The sequence below is a fragment of the Diabrotica undecimpunctata genome, chromosome 9 (assembly GCF_040954645.1).
Source record: "Diabrotica undecimpunctata isolate CICGRU chromosome 9, icDiaUnde3, whole genome shotgun sequence".
NCBI classification, from domain to species: Eukaryota; Metazoa; Arthropoda; class Insecta; order Coleoptera; family Chrysomelidae; genus Diabrotica; species Diabrotica undecimpunctata.
Genome location: NC_092811.1, coordinates 53,452,489 through 53,471,763, shown reverse-complemented (window position 1 = coordinate 53,471,763; position 19,275 = coordinate 53,452,489). Strand labels below are relative to the sequence as shown.

General features: G+C 33.8%; 1 protein-coding gene across 1 annotated transcript; it reads left to right on the top strand.

Moving 5' to 3' along the window:
• The first annotated feature begins 15,758 nt into the window (after positions 1 to 15,758).
• On the top strand, positions 15,759 to 16,631 carry LOC140450760 (uncharacterized). Its single transcript, XM_072544432.1, has one exon. The coding sequence runs from the start codon at positions 15,759 to 15,761 to the stop codon at positions 16,629 to 16,631; it is 873 nt and encodes a 290-aa protein (XP_072400533.1).
• Positions 16,632 to 19,275: the final 2,644 nt, after the last annotated feature.

Genomic DNA, 19,275 nt, shown 5'->3' with positions numbered 1-19,275 from the left:
AGATATTACATTCTCAGAACAAGAAGTGCAATATTATGAAACACATGATACAGATAAACTGTATGGACTCTGTATGTATCAGAGTATGGACTTATTTTTATCTGACCAAAAAATAGGTAAATCAGATAATAGTTTTATATGCGCAAGTTTTGATATGCAGAAAGTGTTAAACATTCCTCATGGGGTCAATCTACTTTTATATTACTCACGAAAGTATGCTATGTACAATGAAACTATTTATGAAAGTGGAACCAGACGCGGTTTTTGTTATTTATGGGGTAAAACTGATGGCAAACGTGGATGTAATGAAGTATGTTCAATCATTTTTAAGTATTTGACTCAACTCGACCAGAGGCATGGAGTTAAGACGATAGCACTTTACAGCGATAGTTGTTCTGGTCAAAATAAGAACAAGGCCATGTTAACTATATTATATACGTTTTTACAATCAGCAACAACAATACAACACGTAAAAATTGTATTCTTTCTTCCAAGGCATACTTACATGCCCGTAGACTCTGTACATGCTACAATAGAAAAATTTATTTCTAAGGGCCGGTTTCACCAATAACAAATAGCTCAATGTAGTATCAATGAATAAAATTCGACCAATAAAACTGACATATCTGCGTTTCACCAACGTCAAATAAGACTTATTCTATGAATAAACTCCAAATAAGTTATTAGTCCAATATCGGCCAAATAAATATTTATTCTTTAAATAAGTTGACAGCTAACCTCACTTTAAATATCAATAATAAAGAAAATTTATTAGTTTAACTTGAAATTATCAACAATGTATTGCAGGTAAACGTAATTATATCAGACAATTTGAATTTTGTATACATATATATTTATTTTAGATTACTATCTTCATCATCATCATCCTCTGATGACGGAAATGAGCAGCGAAGGAGAAGACCATGCTTGCAGCTGCAACGAAGAAACCCTTTTGCTGAATTTGATGATGTGGACTTTATAACTAGGTTTAGATTATCAAAAAATTCAGTAGATCAATGATTAAATTTGATCGGTAACCAATTGCATCCTGTAAGCAACAAAAATAGACCAATAGATGTGCGAAATAAATTGTTAATTGCTCTTAGTTTTTATGCAACAGGATCGTTTCAAATATGTACTGGTGATCACTTTAATGTTTCAAAAGCAACAGTCTGTCGCATTGTAAGAAAAGTATCCCATTACATTGCTCTATTACGTCCTCGAGTTTGTACAATTGCCACAGAACCGTAATGAATTAAATAAGGTGCAAAATGATTTTTACCAAATTTCAAGATCTCCGAGGGTTCTTGGAGCGATAGATTGCACCCATATAAAAATACAAGCTCCTGGAGGAGAGCATGTTGAGTTGTTCAGAAACAAAAAAGGATGGTTTTCGATAAATGTTCAAGCAACATGCAATGCCCAATTGAAATTTATAGATATAGTTGCTCGGTGGCCTGGAAGCGTACACGACTCAACAATTTTTAATGATTCCCTCTTACGGGCCAGACTTGAAAACAATGAATTTCCTGACTGCTACTTATTAGGTGATAGTGGATATACTTGTAAGAAGTATTTGTTAACACCACTGATGAATCCACAAACACGTTCAGAACATGCATACAACAGGGCTCACATACGAACTCGGAATGTTGTAGAGAGAGCATTTGGAATTTGGAAGAGACGTTTTCCATGTCTTTCAGTGGGTATGCGCATCAAGGAGCAAACAACGTTAGTTGTAATAGTTGCAACTACTGTCTTACATAATATGGCAATTGGAATAGGTGATGAAGTACCAAATGAAATACCAATTGCATTAGAACAACCAGAACTTACACTTCAAGAATTCTCAAATAACCATAATGCTGTAAGAACAGCTTTAATTAATACAGTGTTCTAGATATTATACTTTGACTTTGTGGAATTCACCTGATCAAGATGGTTTATTAGCACACTTCCCTGTATGTTATCCTGCTACTGTTGTAAATGAATATTTGTCTTTTTTAGATTTAAAACAAGTTTACCCCATACATAACTCTCATAACGTATTCTTAGATTTTTTCTTTTGTAATCATCCTCGGTCAGTAACTATAGCTTCTGATTTAATATTGGAGAATAATTTTCATCACACTGCAACTGAATGTGATATTTGTTTAGGTACTACTTTTAACTGGTCATCCACTGAATCATACTTGGACTTTGAAAATTTTGATTATGGTAATCTTAATGATTATTGTGGACTTGTCAATTGGGCTTTAACTATTGTAAAGAATAATATTGAAACTACCATAAAATTTTTTATTAAGTATTGAGTAATGGTATGGCAAATTTTGTTCCTATTAAAAAGTTTGTTTCTTCTAGCTTTCCTCGATGGTATCCTTCCTGTCTCTAATGTGTCATATTGGAAAAAAATAAGGCTCATCTGACCTTCAAAAATTCTCATTCTCGACTACATTGTTTTTTCTAGTTTACGATCTCAATGTAAAAAACTTGACTTGGGAGTGTTATAAAGCTTATATTACTGGATCTGGAATAGCTAACCTATTTTTCTTCTGTTCTGGATATTGGTAACTTTTATGATTCTGATCACAGCTGTCTATAATATAAGTCTTGCAGAGGTATTCTCAAGTATTCAAAGTGTAAATGATAACTTGACCTATGACCCTGAAAGATCTCTTCTCATTTTCTCATAAGGTGTGTTTTTACTTTTGAGTATGTTTGTTGTTTAATCAGTCACAGTGTATTCACTTATATGATATAGTTATTTATATGTTGCTGCTGTTTATATTTTTGATTGTTGTTAAACATAAACATATTTAAAATTTAACTGCAAAAAAGGGTCCTTCCTTTAATAGATAAATAAATGTAGAGCCGTGTCCAGACTATGTCGATCGACAAGGTCGACTTTTGACTTGTCCACACACCACAGTATATGTAGACTAGTTGAGCGACAGTCACTGATCAAGCAAGTTAAATAAATTAGTTAGTGAATTTTGATTACATTTTTTAAATAATGAGTGACTCTGAAGATGCTGCAGTTGCGGCTGCTGCAATTATCATTGCAGTTGCAGAAAGTCAACAACAACGCTGTCGTCGTCGCCCAAGGCGATTTTGGGTAAGGCCCAGCCTTGTACGAGGCAGGAAAAAGTATAGTACAGAAGAGTTTATTGGTGATTTATTGCTGAATGACGTTGATGATTTAAACATGGAGTACAGATGTGACATAGGTTTTCAAAACTTTTTTAGAATCACGAATTCTGATTTAGTACACTCTAACCTAACCAAATAAATTTTCCTCAATGCACCGCGTCACAGTGTTGCCGTATTTATTTTAGTAAAATATGTATATGAATGTTACAAATATAAAGTTACTTTTACGAAATAATAATTTGTGTTATGAGAAGCTACAAATTTTAAATAAGTATAAAACTTGCCATATTTTTTTTTGTAAAATGTATATGAAGGTTTAAAATATAAGTTACTTCTACGAAATTATAATTTGTATTATGAGAAGCTACAAGTTTTAAATAAGTATAAAACAAATATTTTCTGTTTCTATTTATCATTTCTATTATATACGGTAATTTAATTAATACTATTAATTTTTTATATCATTTTAATCAATTTTATTGTATATGCATTTGATTATTATCTTTAATTTAACTAAAATCTATGAATTTTTATATGCATTTCTATAATATTATGTGAGAGTATGAAAAAACTGGAGACTTGGCAACTCTGACACTATTTAAGGGCATGTTAAATGTCATATAAGAGCTTGGTTAGGTTAGAGTGTATTAAAGAGCGTATTGCCCAAAATATGACTTACATTCTTATTATAATGAATTTCTTACTGATGGTAAGAAATTCATTATTCTAGTAATAAATACTAATAGATTTATTTGTCATATTTTTTAAAAATATTATAATTGTATTTAAAATTTAGATTTTCAGAGTGAAATAGAGATCCCAAAAAATCCAAATAAAAGGAACTTTGTTGGCATGCATGGTAATATATAAAAATGATTTATATTTCTAATTGTAATATTATTCCATTATTTTCACAGATTTTCACACACCTAGTACTTCTCAGCAACACACCCCATGTGTTGATGATGGCAAAGGCAAATGGCAAGCCAGAAAGGCAAGGAGAAGTATTTTAAAAAGTATTGAAGTATCAAGAAAGCAGTACTTAACACCCAGGAATAGAAAAATGTATACAAAAATCATTGAATCAAGTAACAAAATTCATAAGTTGGCATATAGGCTATCAAATTATCAAGAAAAATTAGAAGCTGCTAAACGTTTATCAAAAACTGTACCATTTAGAAAATTGGCTGAGCAGGTAAATCCCTTGACATATACATTTATTTTATCCCAAATTCGTACCCAAAAACAAAAATTGAAGGGAAGGAAATTTACATTAGATGAGAAGATCCTGGCTCTAACACTATTTAAAGGCAGTGGAAAAGGATACAAACTGCTCTCAAAAATTTTTTCTTTGCCATCTAAAAGAACCTTAACAAATTTATTGAATAAAGTGAAGTTGCTTCCTGGAATTAATGACATAATGTTTAATATGTTACAAAAGAGTGTCCAAAAAATGACGCTAAAGGACCGAAACTGTTTGTTAATATTTGATGAAATGTTTTTGTCAACAAATATTCAATACAATTAAAAAGAAGATAAAATTGAGGGATTAGAAGATTATGGTAATGAGAGATGCCCAAATTTTGCCAATTATATAAATGTTTTCTTGATTAAAGGTGTATACAGACAATGGAAGCAGCCAATCTGCTACACATTTAGCGATGGAGCAACAAAAAGTGGAAGGTTGAAAACATTAATAATTAATTTAATTCAGGAGCTTCAAAATATTGGATTGACTGTGGTAGCTACGGTATGCGACCAAGGAGGGCCAAATGCTGCTGCAGTTAATTCATTGGTCCAAGACTCCAGGGCAGAGTATGTTAGAATTGGGCAAGATTATAAATATTTTGGGTTTCTTGTTAATTGCAAAGAAATTGTTCCTCTCTTTGATACCCCACATTTATTCAAAGGGCTGAGGAACAATTTGTTAAATAAGGATCTTCATTTTGAGATAAATGGAAAAAAGGGTATTGCTAAATGGGAGCATATAGAGGAATTTTATCAACTAGATGCTATGGAGCCCTTGAGAATTTGCCCTAAATTAACGGACGAATATGTTTTAAGACATAAAATAAAAAAGATGAAGGTCAAAAATTGCACACAAGTATTCAGTCACCAAGTTGGAAGTTTAATGGTGAAACTTGTAGAGTGGAGTAAGTAGTCTGATATTATCTTTATATATTTATTTATACATTTCATTTTAGAAGCTGAAGTGAATCTAACTACTGAAGTGGCAGATACAAATCTTTGAAAGGTGGTTGTACATTGACATCTAACCATGAGCAATTCTGGAAAAACTCTATAACTGTTTTATACAAAATGAAATTTTTTGATAAAAGAAAACAGAAATTTGTTTCTTTACCGTCTTTAAAAAATTTGATTTTTACCATCCGTGGTTTTTATATTTAAAGCAGAAATTATTAAAATCTAATAATAATTACTTACTGTTAAGAGCTTTTCAACAAGACACTTTAGAAAATTTTTGCGGATTAATTAGAAGTTATAGAGTTACAGATCGTTCAGTAAGTGTGTCAGATGCTATAACCACTTTCAAAGCTTTGCTTATAAATAATTTCATGTCCTTTCATTCACCTGAAAACAATTGTGAAAACGATGTTAGTGAGGGAGCATTAGATACATTACGTTTTTTTTTTAACAGGTGAGGTATTACCAGGTTGTAAACCTTTGGCACCTGAAGTGAACATTTCACTTCCTCTTTCAGTTTCAAACGTTAAGAGAACTCGGGTGGGAAGGTGTACTGTAACCTATGTTGCAGAATATGTAGCAACGAAAGTATTGAAGAAGGTTTCCTGCGAGCAATGTAAATATAATATGTTATTTAAAGTAAAGAAAGAGGATACAGATTTCATTGAAGCTAGGATATATAATATGTCTAATTTAACAGTGCCTGGAAAGTTTTTAACATATATTGTATCTGAGGCCCTTTCAAAATTGTTTTACCTAATTCCAAAGATCTGCCATTTGCAACCATAACACTACATATTGAATAAAGAATTGATTAATTTTTTAAATTTTGCACCATTCAGCTGTAAAATCCATTCAAGTACAGGTATAAATATATGTAAATTTATTGTTAGACTTTCTCTGTATATGTGGTGTAAATGTGTAAATGCAATTGTAAATGACAGAGACCAGAAGTTTATTAACTTACTTAAAGACAAACCAGACTACACTATGATAGATCCTATGAAATTAGTAGCTCACAGAAAATATGAAAGTAGGAGAAAACAATTTTGTAAGTACAGGTCATAAGTGTAATTAAATTATTTCCAGTATAAAACTGTACAATTTGTATGTTATAGTTCTCTTCAATGAATTTTGAAAAGCTTCTTCATTAATAATACCCTATGATTTTTATATTGTATACATGTTCTACAAAAAATGTGTCTGCTTTTTTTGTAAATAGCATTATATTCTGCTTATGCAATATCTGCATTTTTGTTTACAGTCTCATATTGCCATTTTGTTGTAAACAAATAAAATTGTGTTTTCTATTTACTGGACTCATATGGAATCTTTAAAATTCTTTTTATTGTTTTACATATATCTTCATCATCAAACATTTTCCACCTGCTCCTGAATCTAGGTCTTTCACAATTGCTTTCATCTGTATCTACCTTGTCTTATAGAACAAGGGTGAACAGTTTGGGAGAAATGCTATGTCCTTGTCTCGCTCCCCATTGTAGTACACAGTTACATATTTTAACTTTTATTTAAATAGTTACATATTTTACTTTTAATATACTTACATAGTTACATATTTTACATTTATTTAAACAGTTACATATTTTACTTTAATTATACATAATCACATATTTTCCTTTTATTGTACATAGTTACATATTTTACTTTAATTATACTTAGTTACATATTCATGAAATTCAAAGAAATTGCTTATAATTTGTGAACACTGTGTATTTAAAAATTCACCCTTGATGTAAATTCTGGAAAGAATGTTACCTACTCTTTGTGTAAAAGGGTTTTCAAAACATTTTAATTGTAAATGAATGAGATATTTCACTCTCTATTACTTTAATTATACATAGGTACATATTCATGAACTATACATGAAATTCAAAGAAATTGTGTATAATTTGTGAACACTGTATTTAAAATGAATACCTTTGATATAAATTACGGAAAGAATGTTACCTCCTCTTTGTGTATAAAGATTTTCAAAACATTATAATTGTAAATGAATGAGATATTTCACTCAACATTGCAGTACATATAGTAGTTGTTTACAGCTTAGGACACAAACACACACACACACACACACACACCACACACACACACACACACACACACACACATATATATATATATATATATACAAACATAGGGCTTACTTATTTTGGTTGCTTGCTTGTGTGTAATTCCATATATCATTTTGCAGGTTGCAGTGAATAGATGGTTAAGTTCAGAATGGAGCCTAGTTTCGTGGATACAGGTGAAGACCACCACAATAGCAGTGATGACTTAGATCTATATAATTTATTATACCTCTGTGATTCCTCAAATTTTATAAATTACAGAAATAAATAAATTTCTAAGAATATCTGTTTTTTATGTTGATGTTTTAATGTAATGGAAAACAGATATAGTCATAAAATAATAAATAAAAATTTTTCCTGTACCAAAACATATGTCTCTATCTGATATGTTATACATTTATGGTATACAAAATTGCATAAGTGTATACTACATTTTTGGACAGAGAATATATTTTGGCATAGAATAAGTTTTTATTTATTATTTTATGATTATATTTGTTTTCCATATAAAATTCGGAACATTTTGAATTTCCCACCTAAAATTCAGTATATACTTTTTGAATTTCCCGCCTAAAATTCAGTAGGGGAAGCCGGGGCAAAATGAGCACCGGAGCGTGATGAACAATTCCTTAAATTTAAAAAATTTCCAATGCAGTTTGGCAACACCTCTCTAGCATAATGTAAAAGGCGCGTGCCGTAACAGGCAACTCAGTTTAGACGAATCAACCGTTCGCTGCGGTCGTTATTTGTAATAGATATCTCTTTGTACACGTGATATAATTTTGTATGATATTGTTTAGTATACTACGGCAATCAGTGATTGCCGATTGAAGCGTGGGGCATAATGAGCGGGGCAAAATGAGCAATAATAGGGTGCCCATAATGCCCCTGTCCGTATTGCCCCTCGTTATCAAGCTGTTAGATACACTCTTAAACCAACGTTTGTTTCTATTTCAGTTAAGCAAATATGGTGCGTAATTATATAAAACAGACCAACAGACAATCTTGGACAGAGAATGGAATGGCACAACAATTGATGCTGTTATAAATCGAAACATGGCGTGTCAAACTGCTGCTACAAATTATGCTGTTCCTCGTGCTTCTTTACAACGTCGCATACGTAAATACCAAGCCAATCAAGACATGTCTTGTGCCGTTAAAAAAGGCATGGATTCTTCAAACCGGTATTTACACCAGAGCAGGAATTGGAGTTGGTTGGCTATATTCAAGATATGGAAAATCGCCCTTTTTGGGCTTACATCAAGAGACCTTCGAAAAGTTGCATATCAGTTAGCAGAACGAAACGAAATTTCCCATAACTTTAATCATACCACCAAAATGGCGGGAGAAGATTGGTTGTCTGCTTGCCTTAAAAGGCATGATGTTCTATCTTTGAGAAAACCAGAGGCAACTTCTGCAGCACGCGCTATGGGTTTAACAAAATTTCAGTAAATAGGTTCTTTGAACTTCTAACTACGACTATTGAGAAATACCAGATAACGGCAGATCGATTATTTAATGTTGATGAGACTGGCATAACCACTGTTGCCAAAAGTCTCAATAAAATTATCGCAACCAAAGGGAAAAAGCAAGTTGGGTCTTTGTCGTCCGCAAAGAGAGGGAAGATGCTTACTGTGGAAATATGTATGGGTGCAGATGGTTCATTCATGCCTCCACTTTTTATTTTTCAAGGAAACGAATGAAGCCGGAACTGTTAGATGGCGCACCACCAGGGTCTTTGGCTGAGTGTAATGATTCAGGCTGGATGCAAGGTGATTTGTTTGTTAAATGGTTTAAAAAATTCGTAGCATGGTCAAGAGCTTCAAATGAAAATATTGTGTTGTTATTGTTAGATGCCATTTTACGCACACAAAAAATTTAAAACTTATTGACCTTGCAAGACAGCATGGTGTAGTTCTGTTGTGTTTTCTACCTCATTGTACCCATAAACTCCAGCCACTAGATGTAAGCTTCATGAAACCATTAAGTGTCTATTACGCTGACGAAATAAAAAATTGGTTAAGGTCGAGTAGTTACTCACTACCAAGTGACTGAACTTTTTGGAAAGGCGTTTATTCCAGCGGGAACAATGTCAATAGCTATAAATGGTTTTAAAGCTACCGGGATATGGCCACCTAACCCAAATATTTTTGTGGATGCTGATTTTGTGGCAGCGGATACTACAAATATAGAACAGTCGCAAAATGCTGGAATTATGGAGCCTCGGCAGAACACGCCACCTGCACAAAGCATAAGGCCCTCTCCACAACCTGGACCGTCAAACAGATCACCTTTTTCAGACTTACCTTCCAAAACATAAGGCACTCCCCACAGCCTGGGATGTCAAACAGATTGCCTTTTCACGATTTACCTTATCAAAACGATAAGCCAACTAAATTTGTGTTTGCTTCTCCACAGCAAATTTTACCCATTCCAAAGACTACAGAGAAACAAAGGCAGACAAGAATCGGGGAAAGACAGCTATTTTAACAGAATCGCCCTACAAGAACGAGCTCATGGAGTCAACTCAAATTAAAGAGGCTAGAAATTCTAACGCTGAATCTAAAAAACGAAAAGTGTTTAAGAATGATGAGGATGAAAATGAAAACAAAACAGAAAACGTAAACACAAAAAAGAAGCCAAAAGGTCTAAAACCAATGTGAAAAAACAAAAAACTGTTGAAGATTACTCGGAAAGTGACGTTTCCGATGTAGATTGTCTATACTGTGGATACTCATACTTGCAATCAACTGAAGGGTGGGTAAGTTGTTGTGTATGCGAAAAATGGGCTCATTGCTCCTGTGCTGGAGAAGAGGACGATGACGATGAGTGTAAATATATTTGTGAACAGTGCCAGAAATAAGCAAAACTTTTCTTAAATGCTGTGCTCATTGTGCCCCATACCCGGGGCATAATGGTTTTTTTGTTAACTTGACATTTTTTATTATTTTTTTTTATTGTTAAGTGAGTTTTAGGTTAAAATTGTATTTTTTAATAAAAAATAATAAATATGTAACTATATAGAACTAAATAATTTCCATATTACCACGAACAAGATCAAAATTACCCAATGTCCTTAGGGTGCTCATTATGCCCCGGCTTCCCCTATATCCTTTTTGAATTTTCCGCCTTAAATTCAGAACATACATTTTGAATTTGCCGCTAAATTTTTAGTTCCCGATTCCGAACTCATTTGGCGCTAGAAACTCTCTCCACTTTTTCTCCGGCACTAACCTTACTAGGGGGGGGGGGGGGTAGATACTATGGTCTACACCTTTTCTATTCCAACGGAAACTGCACCTTCATTCATCTAATTTTTCTACTATGCAATAGATGGCTCCAACTGTATTAAAAATTACTTCTCGACTTTTTATTCTAATAAATATGTCCCTTATCTGTTCGGAGTCGTACTTATCTCGAAATATGTCAAAAATGCACTTTCACCCTTTTTATTCTAACCCCTTTAATTATTGGTTGCTGTGCGAATTGCTTAGAGTTCTGAATCAGATAGATGAATACTTCAGGTAGTTTCATACTCTAAAACCAGTACTTTAAATTAGTAAATAACTAAATTAAATTTCTCAAATTGCTAATTAAGGTTTGTTACAGAAATTTTTAAATTTTACTGTCTCACCCAACTTTCAATTTGATAAACTTTTATGTAAAATATTAGAATGCGTTCTCAATTAAAAGAACACAATGTAAGTTTTTTTATTTTCTTCAAGTATTCAATTTTTCCAACGAATAAATTTTTTGAATTATAGTTTTTCATGACACTTGCAGAAATAGCTTTTGTGTTAAAAATAATATTTTTAAAGTTTTTTTAATTACTTTTTAATTTATTTTCGGAAATTTGAACTTTAAAATATAATTTAGTTTGTGTTTTACAATAGTATGATAACCTATTTGGGCACCTAAGAGTAGATAAAATGTTTTATAAAATAATTATAATAATAGTTTTATAATAAAATAACTTTTTTTTATTCAATAAAATTTACAAGTTCAAACACATTAAGGATTAAAAACAACTGAAATTTTACAATTAACATAATTAGAAATATCTATTTTTGGAGCATCACAACTTGTCCTCGTTTACTTAAACACTTCATTCGAGGTACTGGATTGATTTTATATTGGATACAGAGTAATTCATATCCCTATAAACGGAGCAACACAATTGCGATTTTTGTGCTAAAAATTGCAATTTTCTTTGAAATTTTATTTTTCACCTGAATTTGAAGTCTTGCTAAAGAAAAAAATGTATATCACACGACGATAAAATTGCATTATCTTCTCGAGCATAATTAGCGTCTCGACGCTAAAAAACGCTCTCGAAGATAACTTACAATTTTATCGTCTTGTACAACAAATGACTATTATTTAGGTATTATTTTTTTTATAAATATTTTGTATAAAAACTTTAATCTGTGGCCATGTTTTATTGTCAAAAATAGTGGTATATTTGGCATTCAGTTCTTCCACTTTCTTCCTCTTCGGAGGAAGTTTGTTTTTAATATGTGATGCAAAAAATGATTTGGCAATTTTGTTTTGCTCGGCTGACCAAGGAACCAAAATTCGCCTTTTATTTGTTGTCTGTGAAGTAAATACACGTCATTTTCGTTGTCCCAATCGTCATGTTCGGGAACTATTTTCTCATCTAAATTAATGTCAATGTCATCCAACGCTTTATCTTTAAATTCTGCAGCTTCTCCTTTTTCCATCAATAAAAGCAACTTAGAAATTTTGGCACTTTGGTGGATATCGTCAGGTAACCGATAAACTTGTTTGTGCACATCACCCGTATGACCCATAAAAGATGCCTATTGTTCTATATCGTTCGAAGACATATTAAATACTTGGGTCATTGTTGCCAAATGTTTACGAAGCTTAGTTGAAGTAATTGATTCTGAATTTTTTAAGCCACTTGCGGCTACAAGTTTCTGCATTATTTGATACCCTGTGATTGGGTTATTTGTTTTTAATTTAGGGAATAAGTAGATATTGGTATTATCTACAAAATTCTTTCTTAATTTAATGAGTACGCCGCTGCAGATCAGGGCTAAAAAGCACCGTTACTCCACTACCACGTTTTCCACGAATGACTACTCTATTAAATTTTGTGAACAACAGTTTTTCAGCAGGATTAATCGCACCACTAAATTCTTCACAACTATTATGGGCAGCGGCGTTCTGATAAACGTGTAAAAGCATTCTTTGTAATTCACCAACACGTTTACTGTTAATTGGTAGAGTTGTACAATGTTACAGGTGTCTGAAATTTGGACATGTCTCTAAACAGTACAAAAGTACACAGGATTCCTGTATAAAATGTGGTGAAATTAAAAATGCAGATAATAAATGTGAGAAAACCAAGTTTTGCATACACTGTAATAATACTGTCCATGTAACAATATCTAAAAACTGCCCTTTTTATGAAAAGCAGAAGAAAATTAACACAATTATGATAGAGTATCAAACTACCCTTTTAGAAGCAAAATTATACTGTGAAAATTCATTTTCCGATCAAATTAGTCACAATCCTTTTTCTGTTCTTTCAAATTATGATAAATAATTTCCCACACTCCCTGTAAATAATAAAAATATTTCTATAAATCGACCTAATATGAGTATGAGACAAACTCAAATTCCAACACACCGTCAAACTACTTTTGATAGCGAATATCTTCCTACCGGAAAGAAAAGAAAAGCCAACTCCCCTCCCATTCAATCAACAGTACAGCAACCAATTTTTCCCTTCACATTTGGACCCTCACAACCCTTACCTCCTAACCCATACAAACCAAACTATAGAAAAACTGATAACAAAAATGAATTAGCTAAATGTGTGTCAACTTTTATAATCAAGCTTTTAAGTAACATTCATACATTGGAAGACATTAAAAAGATAGACGATAAAACAATAATTTCAGGTTTAGAACAGGTATTTCATACAATAGATAACAGTAATTTTAATGTCTTATAAACATTCTTTTAAAATAAGTCAGTGGAACGCTAGATCTGCGGTTGCCAATAAAGGCAGCTTAACAAATTATTTAAACAAAGAAAAAATAGACATTCTTCTTCTCAGTGAAACATGGTTTAAAAAAAATTTGCAATATCGATTTAATGGTTACAATCTTATCAGGAATGACAGGCACGACGGTTTTGGCGGCGTTGCCATATTAATTCATAATTCAATTTCTTTTAGTGAATTAAAGTTGTAGTCGTAATTGTAAAATTGTAATTTTAATAAATATATTCAAGTTTGTGGTACAAAGATTAAATACGAAAAAAGTGAATTAAGCATAGTATCTATATACAGATCGCCTAAAAGTAGAAGCACAGTATATGATTGGACGAATATTTTCTCGGAAGTAAGTAAACCAGCAATTATAGGTGGAGACTTCAACGCTCATCATACAATCTGGGGATCGAATTTTAATGACGTAGTTGGAAAACAACTTATAACAGCAGCAGATGATTTGGGTTATATAGTAATGAATAACGGGGTCTTGCCGTCAGATTTTAAAAAATTGTCTCATATTTTTAGAATGTACAAAACTCTTTGTGAAAAAAATAGAAATCCAAGCGTAAGCGAGAAGGTATTCACGAATATATTTCATAACAAATTTAATATTGGCATTCATGTACCAAAAAAAGATAAATCTGTACAATGTGAAAATTTTAAGAATACGCCAGAATCTGATCGAAGTGAGGAGCAAATTTAAAAATTGAAGACCTTATTGCAACATAATCGTAAGCCACAATTTTACAGAATTCTATTTTATTGCATTGCGTATGTTAAGCCACACAAAAATTATTTGGTAATTATTGCAATAGATGGCGGAGTTATTGATGAATCGTGTTTATGTCCGTTTCTGTTCACTTTTTCGTGTAAACCATGGTAAGCCACATCAAAATGGCGTCGACATCAGGTGCACGTGCTGAATTAAGAGCGGTTTTAAGCGAAACTAGCACTTTAAATGTAAATTTTATTGATGATAGTGTAGCAGATAAAGACTTTAAGCCCAGTAGCAATGATTTTTCGTCTCAATCTAGCGAGGTAAGCTTTTTTTTTTCTGATTTTTTGGCTTACCATGTTTTTGTACAAAAATATTTCGTGTATATTACATGGAAAAATATGGTATGCCATGTGGCTTATCGAGTTGTTGATATAAAAATTCTGAAATATTCGCAAATTCTAGAGTCTAATGCAATCATTTTTTGTGGTATTTTAGGATGAATTGCAGGAACCAATACCAAGGTTTTTTGAAGATAAAGAGGTAAATCCAGAGAAGAGAAAACAAACAAGATGGAAGAAATGAGCAACACTATGATCGAAATGACAGAAAAAGAAGCCGTAATTCTGGACAGCCGTATACTTCGAAGAAAACTAAGACGATTTTTAGTTCACGTGAAATTGGCGAACCGTGTAAATGTAAAAATAAATGTAGGGAGAAATTGCAAGGTAATCATGAACATTTATTTAAGAAATTTCGGGAGTTGGGCTTCCATTCGACCTTCAAAATAGCTATCTCTTAGGGTGTATCAGAGTAAAAAATAAGAATAGATCGTATAAGAAAAAACAAAAACGCAACATTTCGAAAATTTACCGCTGAATATTTGGTTAATGTAGGGGAGATGGAAATTAAAGTATGCAAGACTGAATTCCTAAGTGTTCATGATCTTCAAAAATCTCGTGGAAGAATTGAAAATATTTTTAAAATGAAGTCACTCATGGCTAATATTCCTATTTCTGATAAGAGAGGTAAACACACAAACAGACCTAATAAACATTCAGAGGAACAGATTCAATCAGTCAAAACTCATATTGAATCCATTCCCAAATACTAAAGTCACTATAGCAGAGCCAAAAATATAAAAAAAGAATATCTGAACTGTTATATGACAATTACAGGACAATATACAGATTTTTATGTGCCATAGTGTAGAGAAATGAATATTACGCCAGTTAAAGAAAGTGCATACAGAAAAACATTTTGTACTCATTTTAACATTACTAAAACCAAAGGCTGGATAGCAGATATAAACGCAGATGTCGCTATATACATAATGAATAAGAAAGTATGCATAAATAAGATTGTCAAGAAAGAGGGGCACGTGTTAATTAAAATAGGAAGCCTGGCTATTATTGCCTGCTATATCTCTTCGAATATCAGCCTGATGCGCTACAAAGAACAGGTCGAGAAAATCATAATGACATCACAAACATATCGGGATTTTATACTTGCTGGCGACGTGAACGCCAAATCTATCATATAGGGGTCTGACAGAAATGACCATAGAGGGGAGATGTGGAATGATTGGATATTCGTAAATAACCTAGTAGTGCTAAACAATGGTAAACCCACATTTGTGAGAGGAGAGAGTCGAAGTCACATAGATACCCTTGTGAATGAAAGTTATGCCAGAAAGATTGCGGGCTGGGAGGTGTTGGAGGATAATCTCTACACTTTTCACAGATACATAGTCTTTGAAACTGGCATCAAGGTCTCGAAGATCGGCCGGAAAAAAGTAACCTTTAATAAAGAAGCTTATACAAGGCAGATAAGTAACCTACAAGAAGACGACACTACCGAATTCCAAGATTTCAGACAGAAAATTATTAATGCATACACTTCAAGTAGCTCCACCGAGAACGTCACATATACAGTGCCATACTGGTGGAATGATGAGATGCAGAGCAAGAGAGCCGAATGTTTTAGACTCAGGCGTACGGCACAAAGGTATAGGACTCCACAACACACTGAAAATTATAAGCGAGCTAAAAAAGAATTGGGTAGAGAAATTAAACGGGCGAAGCACTCTTGCTGGCATAACCTATGCACAGCACTAGAAGATGATGTATGGGGCGAAGCCTATAGAATTGCCACAAAAACATTAAGAACAGAGACCCCATACAGCCTCTGTGCAAAAAAACGGAAGGAAATAGCTAATACCCTATTTCCTGCTAAGCCCCCACAACAGTTCACTCAAAATAATGTCAACGTTCGACCTGTTGATTTTTCGGCTGAAGAAATAGCAATAGCGACAAAAAGTATTAAATTAGGAAAAGCAGCTGGTCCTGATGGTGTGCCTCCTGAGGCAATAAAGATCATCATCGAGAAAAATCCTGAGATGGTTCGGAGGATCTTCAACTCCTCCAGAAGCAAATGTTTCCCATAATGATTAAACAGGCAAGACTAATACTTAAACCGGGCAGGGATCCCGAGATTGCCAACTCATACAGGCCGATCTGCCTTCTAGACAGCCTGGGGAAATTTTATGAAAATCTTATTAAAAACCGCCTAGAAGACGAACTACAGATAAATGGAAGTATATCTGACAAACAGTACGGATTCAGGAAATCTAGATCATCCATCGATGCGGTAAAAGAAATAGTTGACACTGTAAAAAGGACGAGGAAGAAATGGGCCGCCCTCGTGATGTTTGATGTGAGGAACGCTTTCAACTCAGCCAACTGGGGTTACATTATCACCTCACTGGAAAAAGCAAATGTGTCAGATTATTTGATCAATATAATTAAGGACTACCTCAATGAAAGGTATGTCCAAGTGGCAAAACCTAAAGACCTGAAAACATCAGCAGGTGTACCGCAAGGGTCCATACTAGGACCAATGCTTTGGAACATTTTATATAATGAAATCCTAGAAATCGACTATGGAGCAGAGACCAAAGCTATTGCATACGCAGACGATTTAGCTCTACTCATTCAGTGTAACAATAACTTGGAGTTAGAAATGTTAGTCAACAGAAGCTGTAGAAAAGTCAAAAGATGGATGGTGAAACAAGATCTAGAGTTGGCAACAGAAAAAACAGAAATTCTGATCTTGAAAGGCCCTAGAGCCCGCCCAAACCTGGCTTTTGTAGTAGGTAATACAAGTATAGAGCCTACGTACTGTGCTAAATATCTGGGCATCCAACTAGACACAGGTCTAAGATTTACAAAGCACCTGATGAAAGTAGTCCAAAGAGCAGAAGAGAGAACCGCGGCATTAATAAAAATTATGCCAAATATCGGCGGTCCAAGTGCCCTCAAAAGAAGAATGTACCTTCAGATTGTGCATTCTACCCTCTTATACGGCGCTCCCGTATGGTACGAAGCCTTGAGAATGGCTAAGTATAAAGAACTGCTTGCAAAGGCACAAAGGAAGCCTCTACTAAAAGTAGCAAGCGCATACCGGACTACTTCTACGATTGCCCTACAGGTCATAACAGGTACGCTCCCCATTCACCTCCTAGCTAAAGAAAGAGACACTTTATATAACAGAGAAAACGGTCATTTACCGGAAATAAAATCCGAAGTAAGATCACATATGCTCCAAATATGGCAAAATGAATGGGAGGCACAAACGGAGAAGGCACAATGGACCAAAATGTTAATCCCTGATGTGGTAACTTGGTCTAAATGTAGGTCCAGAAGGTTAAATTATTTTTTTACACAATTTCTCACCGGCCATGGCTCCTTTAGGTCGTACACGTATAGAATAAAGAAGACAACAAATGATGTGTGCATAGATTGTGGTGTCATAGACGACGCAGAACACTGCATTTTTGCTTGCACTACTTTCCAAAGAGAACGGAATAATCTAATATCAAGGCTAGGAGCGATAACGCCCAACAATCTGATACAGAAAGCGACGCAAAACAAAGAATCCTACGATGTTACTGTCGACATAATTACGCAAATTATAAAGAAAAAGGAGACGCTAGAAAAAGCGAGACAGGAACAGGGTGGTTGAGGTAATAAATTGCATAATACGCTGTCATGAGTTCTTTACAGCTCGGCTGCACGACGGAATAGACGGCACCTTTATAGCCAGATCTGTAATTATATTACGTACGTAGTTTTCACAACCTCATGCCTCTTTTAATTCACATTCCTTCCTTGTCAGGTTGAACACACCTGCACTTTTATGAACCCATATTTTGTTTCCCCACAATACCGTCTCAGCATATCATTTTAAGTGGTTCTTATCGTTTTTAGGTAAGAACCCTTTTACAATTTTCTCCCAAATTTTCAGGGGGTGGTTTTTAGTTGGTAGGCGACTGGTCAGGGGTGCATGTGGCGCATATAATCCATACTTTGGATGCTATGTCCTAGCATGTGCTCCTTTCCGGATCGAATCCAACAGTACTAGGGACATTTTCCCTAGTCGGTTTAGAACCTTTCCACCTCAGTCCAAAAAAAAAAGGTTTAAATTACCTCGTTCTGATAAATGTAAGACTTGAGATGAGACGACTATTAAAATTCAGGCATCAAAAGACGTTAATAACGAAGAACAAGAAAAAGAGCTAACTACTTTCTTAAACGTACATATTGCTCAAGCTGACGCAATGCAAACTTTGCTAAAACCTGAAAAAAAAAACGAATGTGTTACAAACAAATCAAAATTGGTAATCTCGTTTGACTTACAGCAAAGTATGCCGCTGCCAAAATTAACCACTGGTTCTGCATTTTACTGCAGAAAACTGTAGCTTTATAACTTGGGGATTCACGACTGTACCAATGATAAAGGGACACATGTACTTATGGACCGAAGATCAAGCTAAGCGCGGAGCAAATGAGGTTATTTCGGTTGTGATGAAATTTTTGAAGAACAAGTCAGATTATGACGAACTCGTTGTTTTTACCGATAACTGTCCTGGTCAGAACAAGAATTGGCAGTTAATAGCTTTTTGGTTGCAGTTAGTCAGGGAAAAGAAATTTAAACAAATAACGCATCACTTTCTGGTTAGTTGTCATTCTGTTATGCCATCAGACCGAGATTTTGCTCAAATTGAGAAGCATCAGAGAAACCGTGCTCCC

Excerpts from the sequence above, each read along its gene's own strand:
- LOC140450760 (XM_072544432.1), top strand. The coding sequence starts at position 15,759 with ATGTGGAATGATTGGATATTCGTAAATAACCTAGTAGTGCTAAACAAT.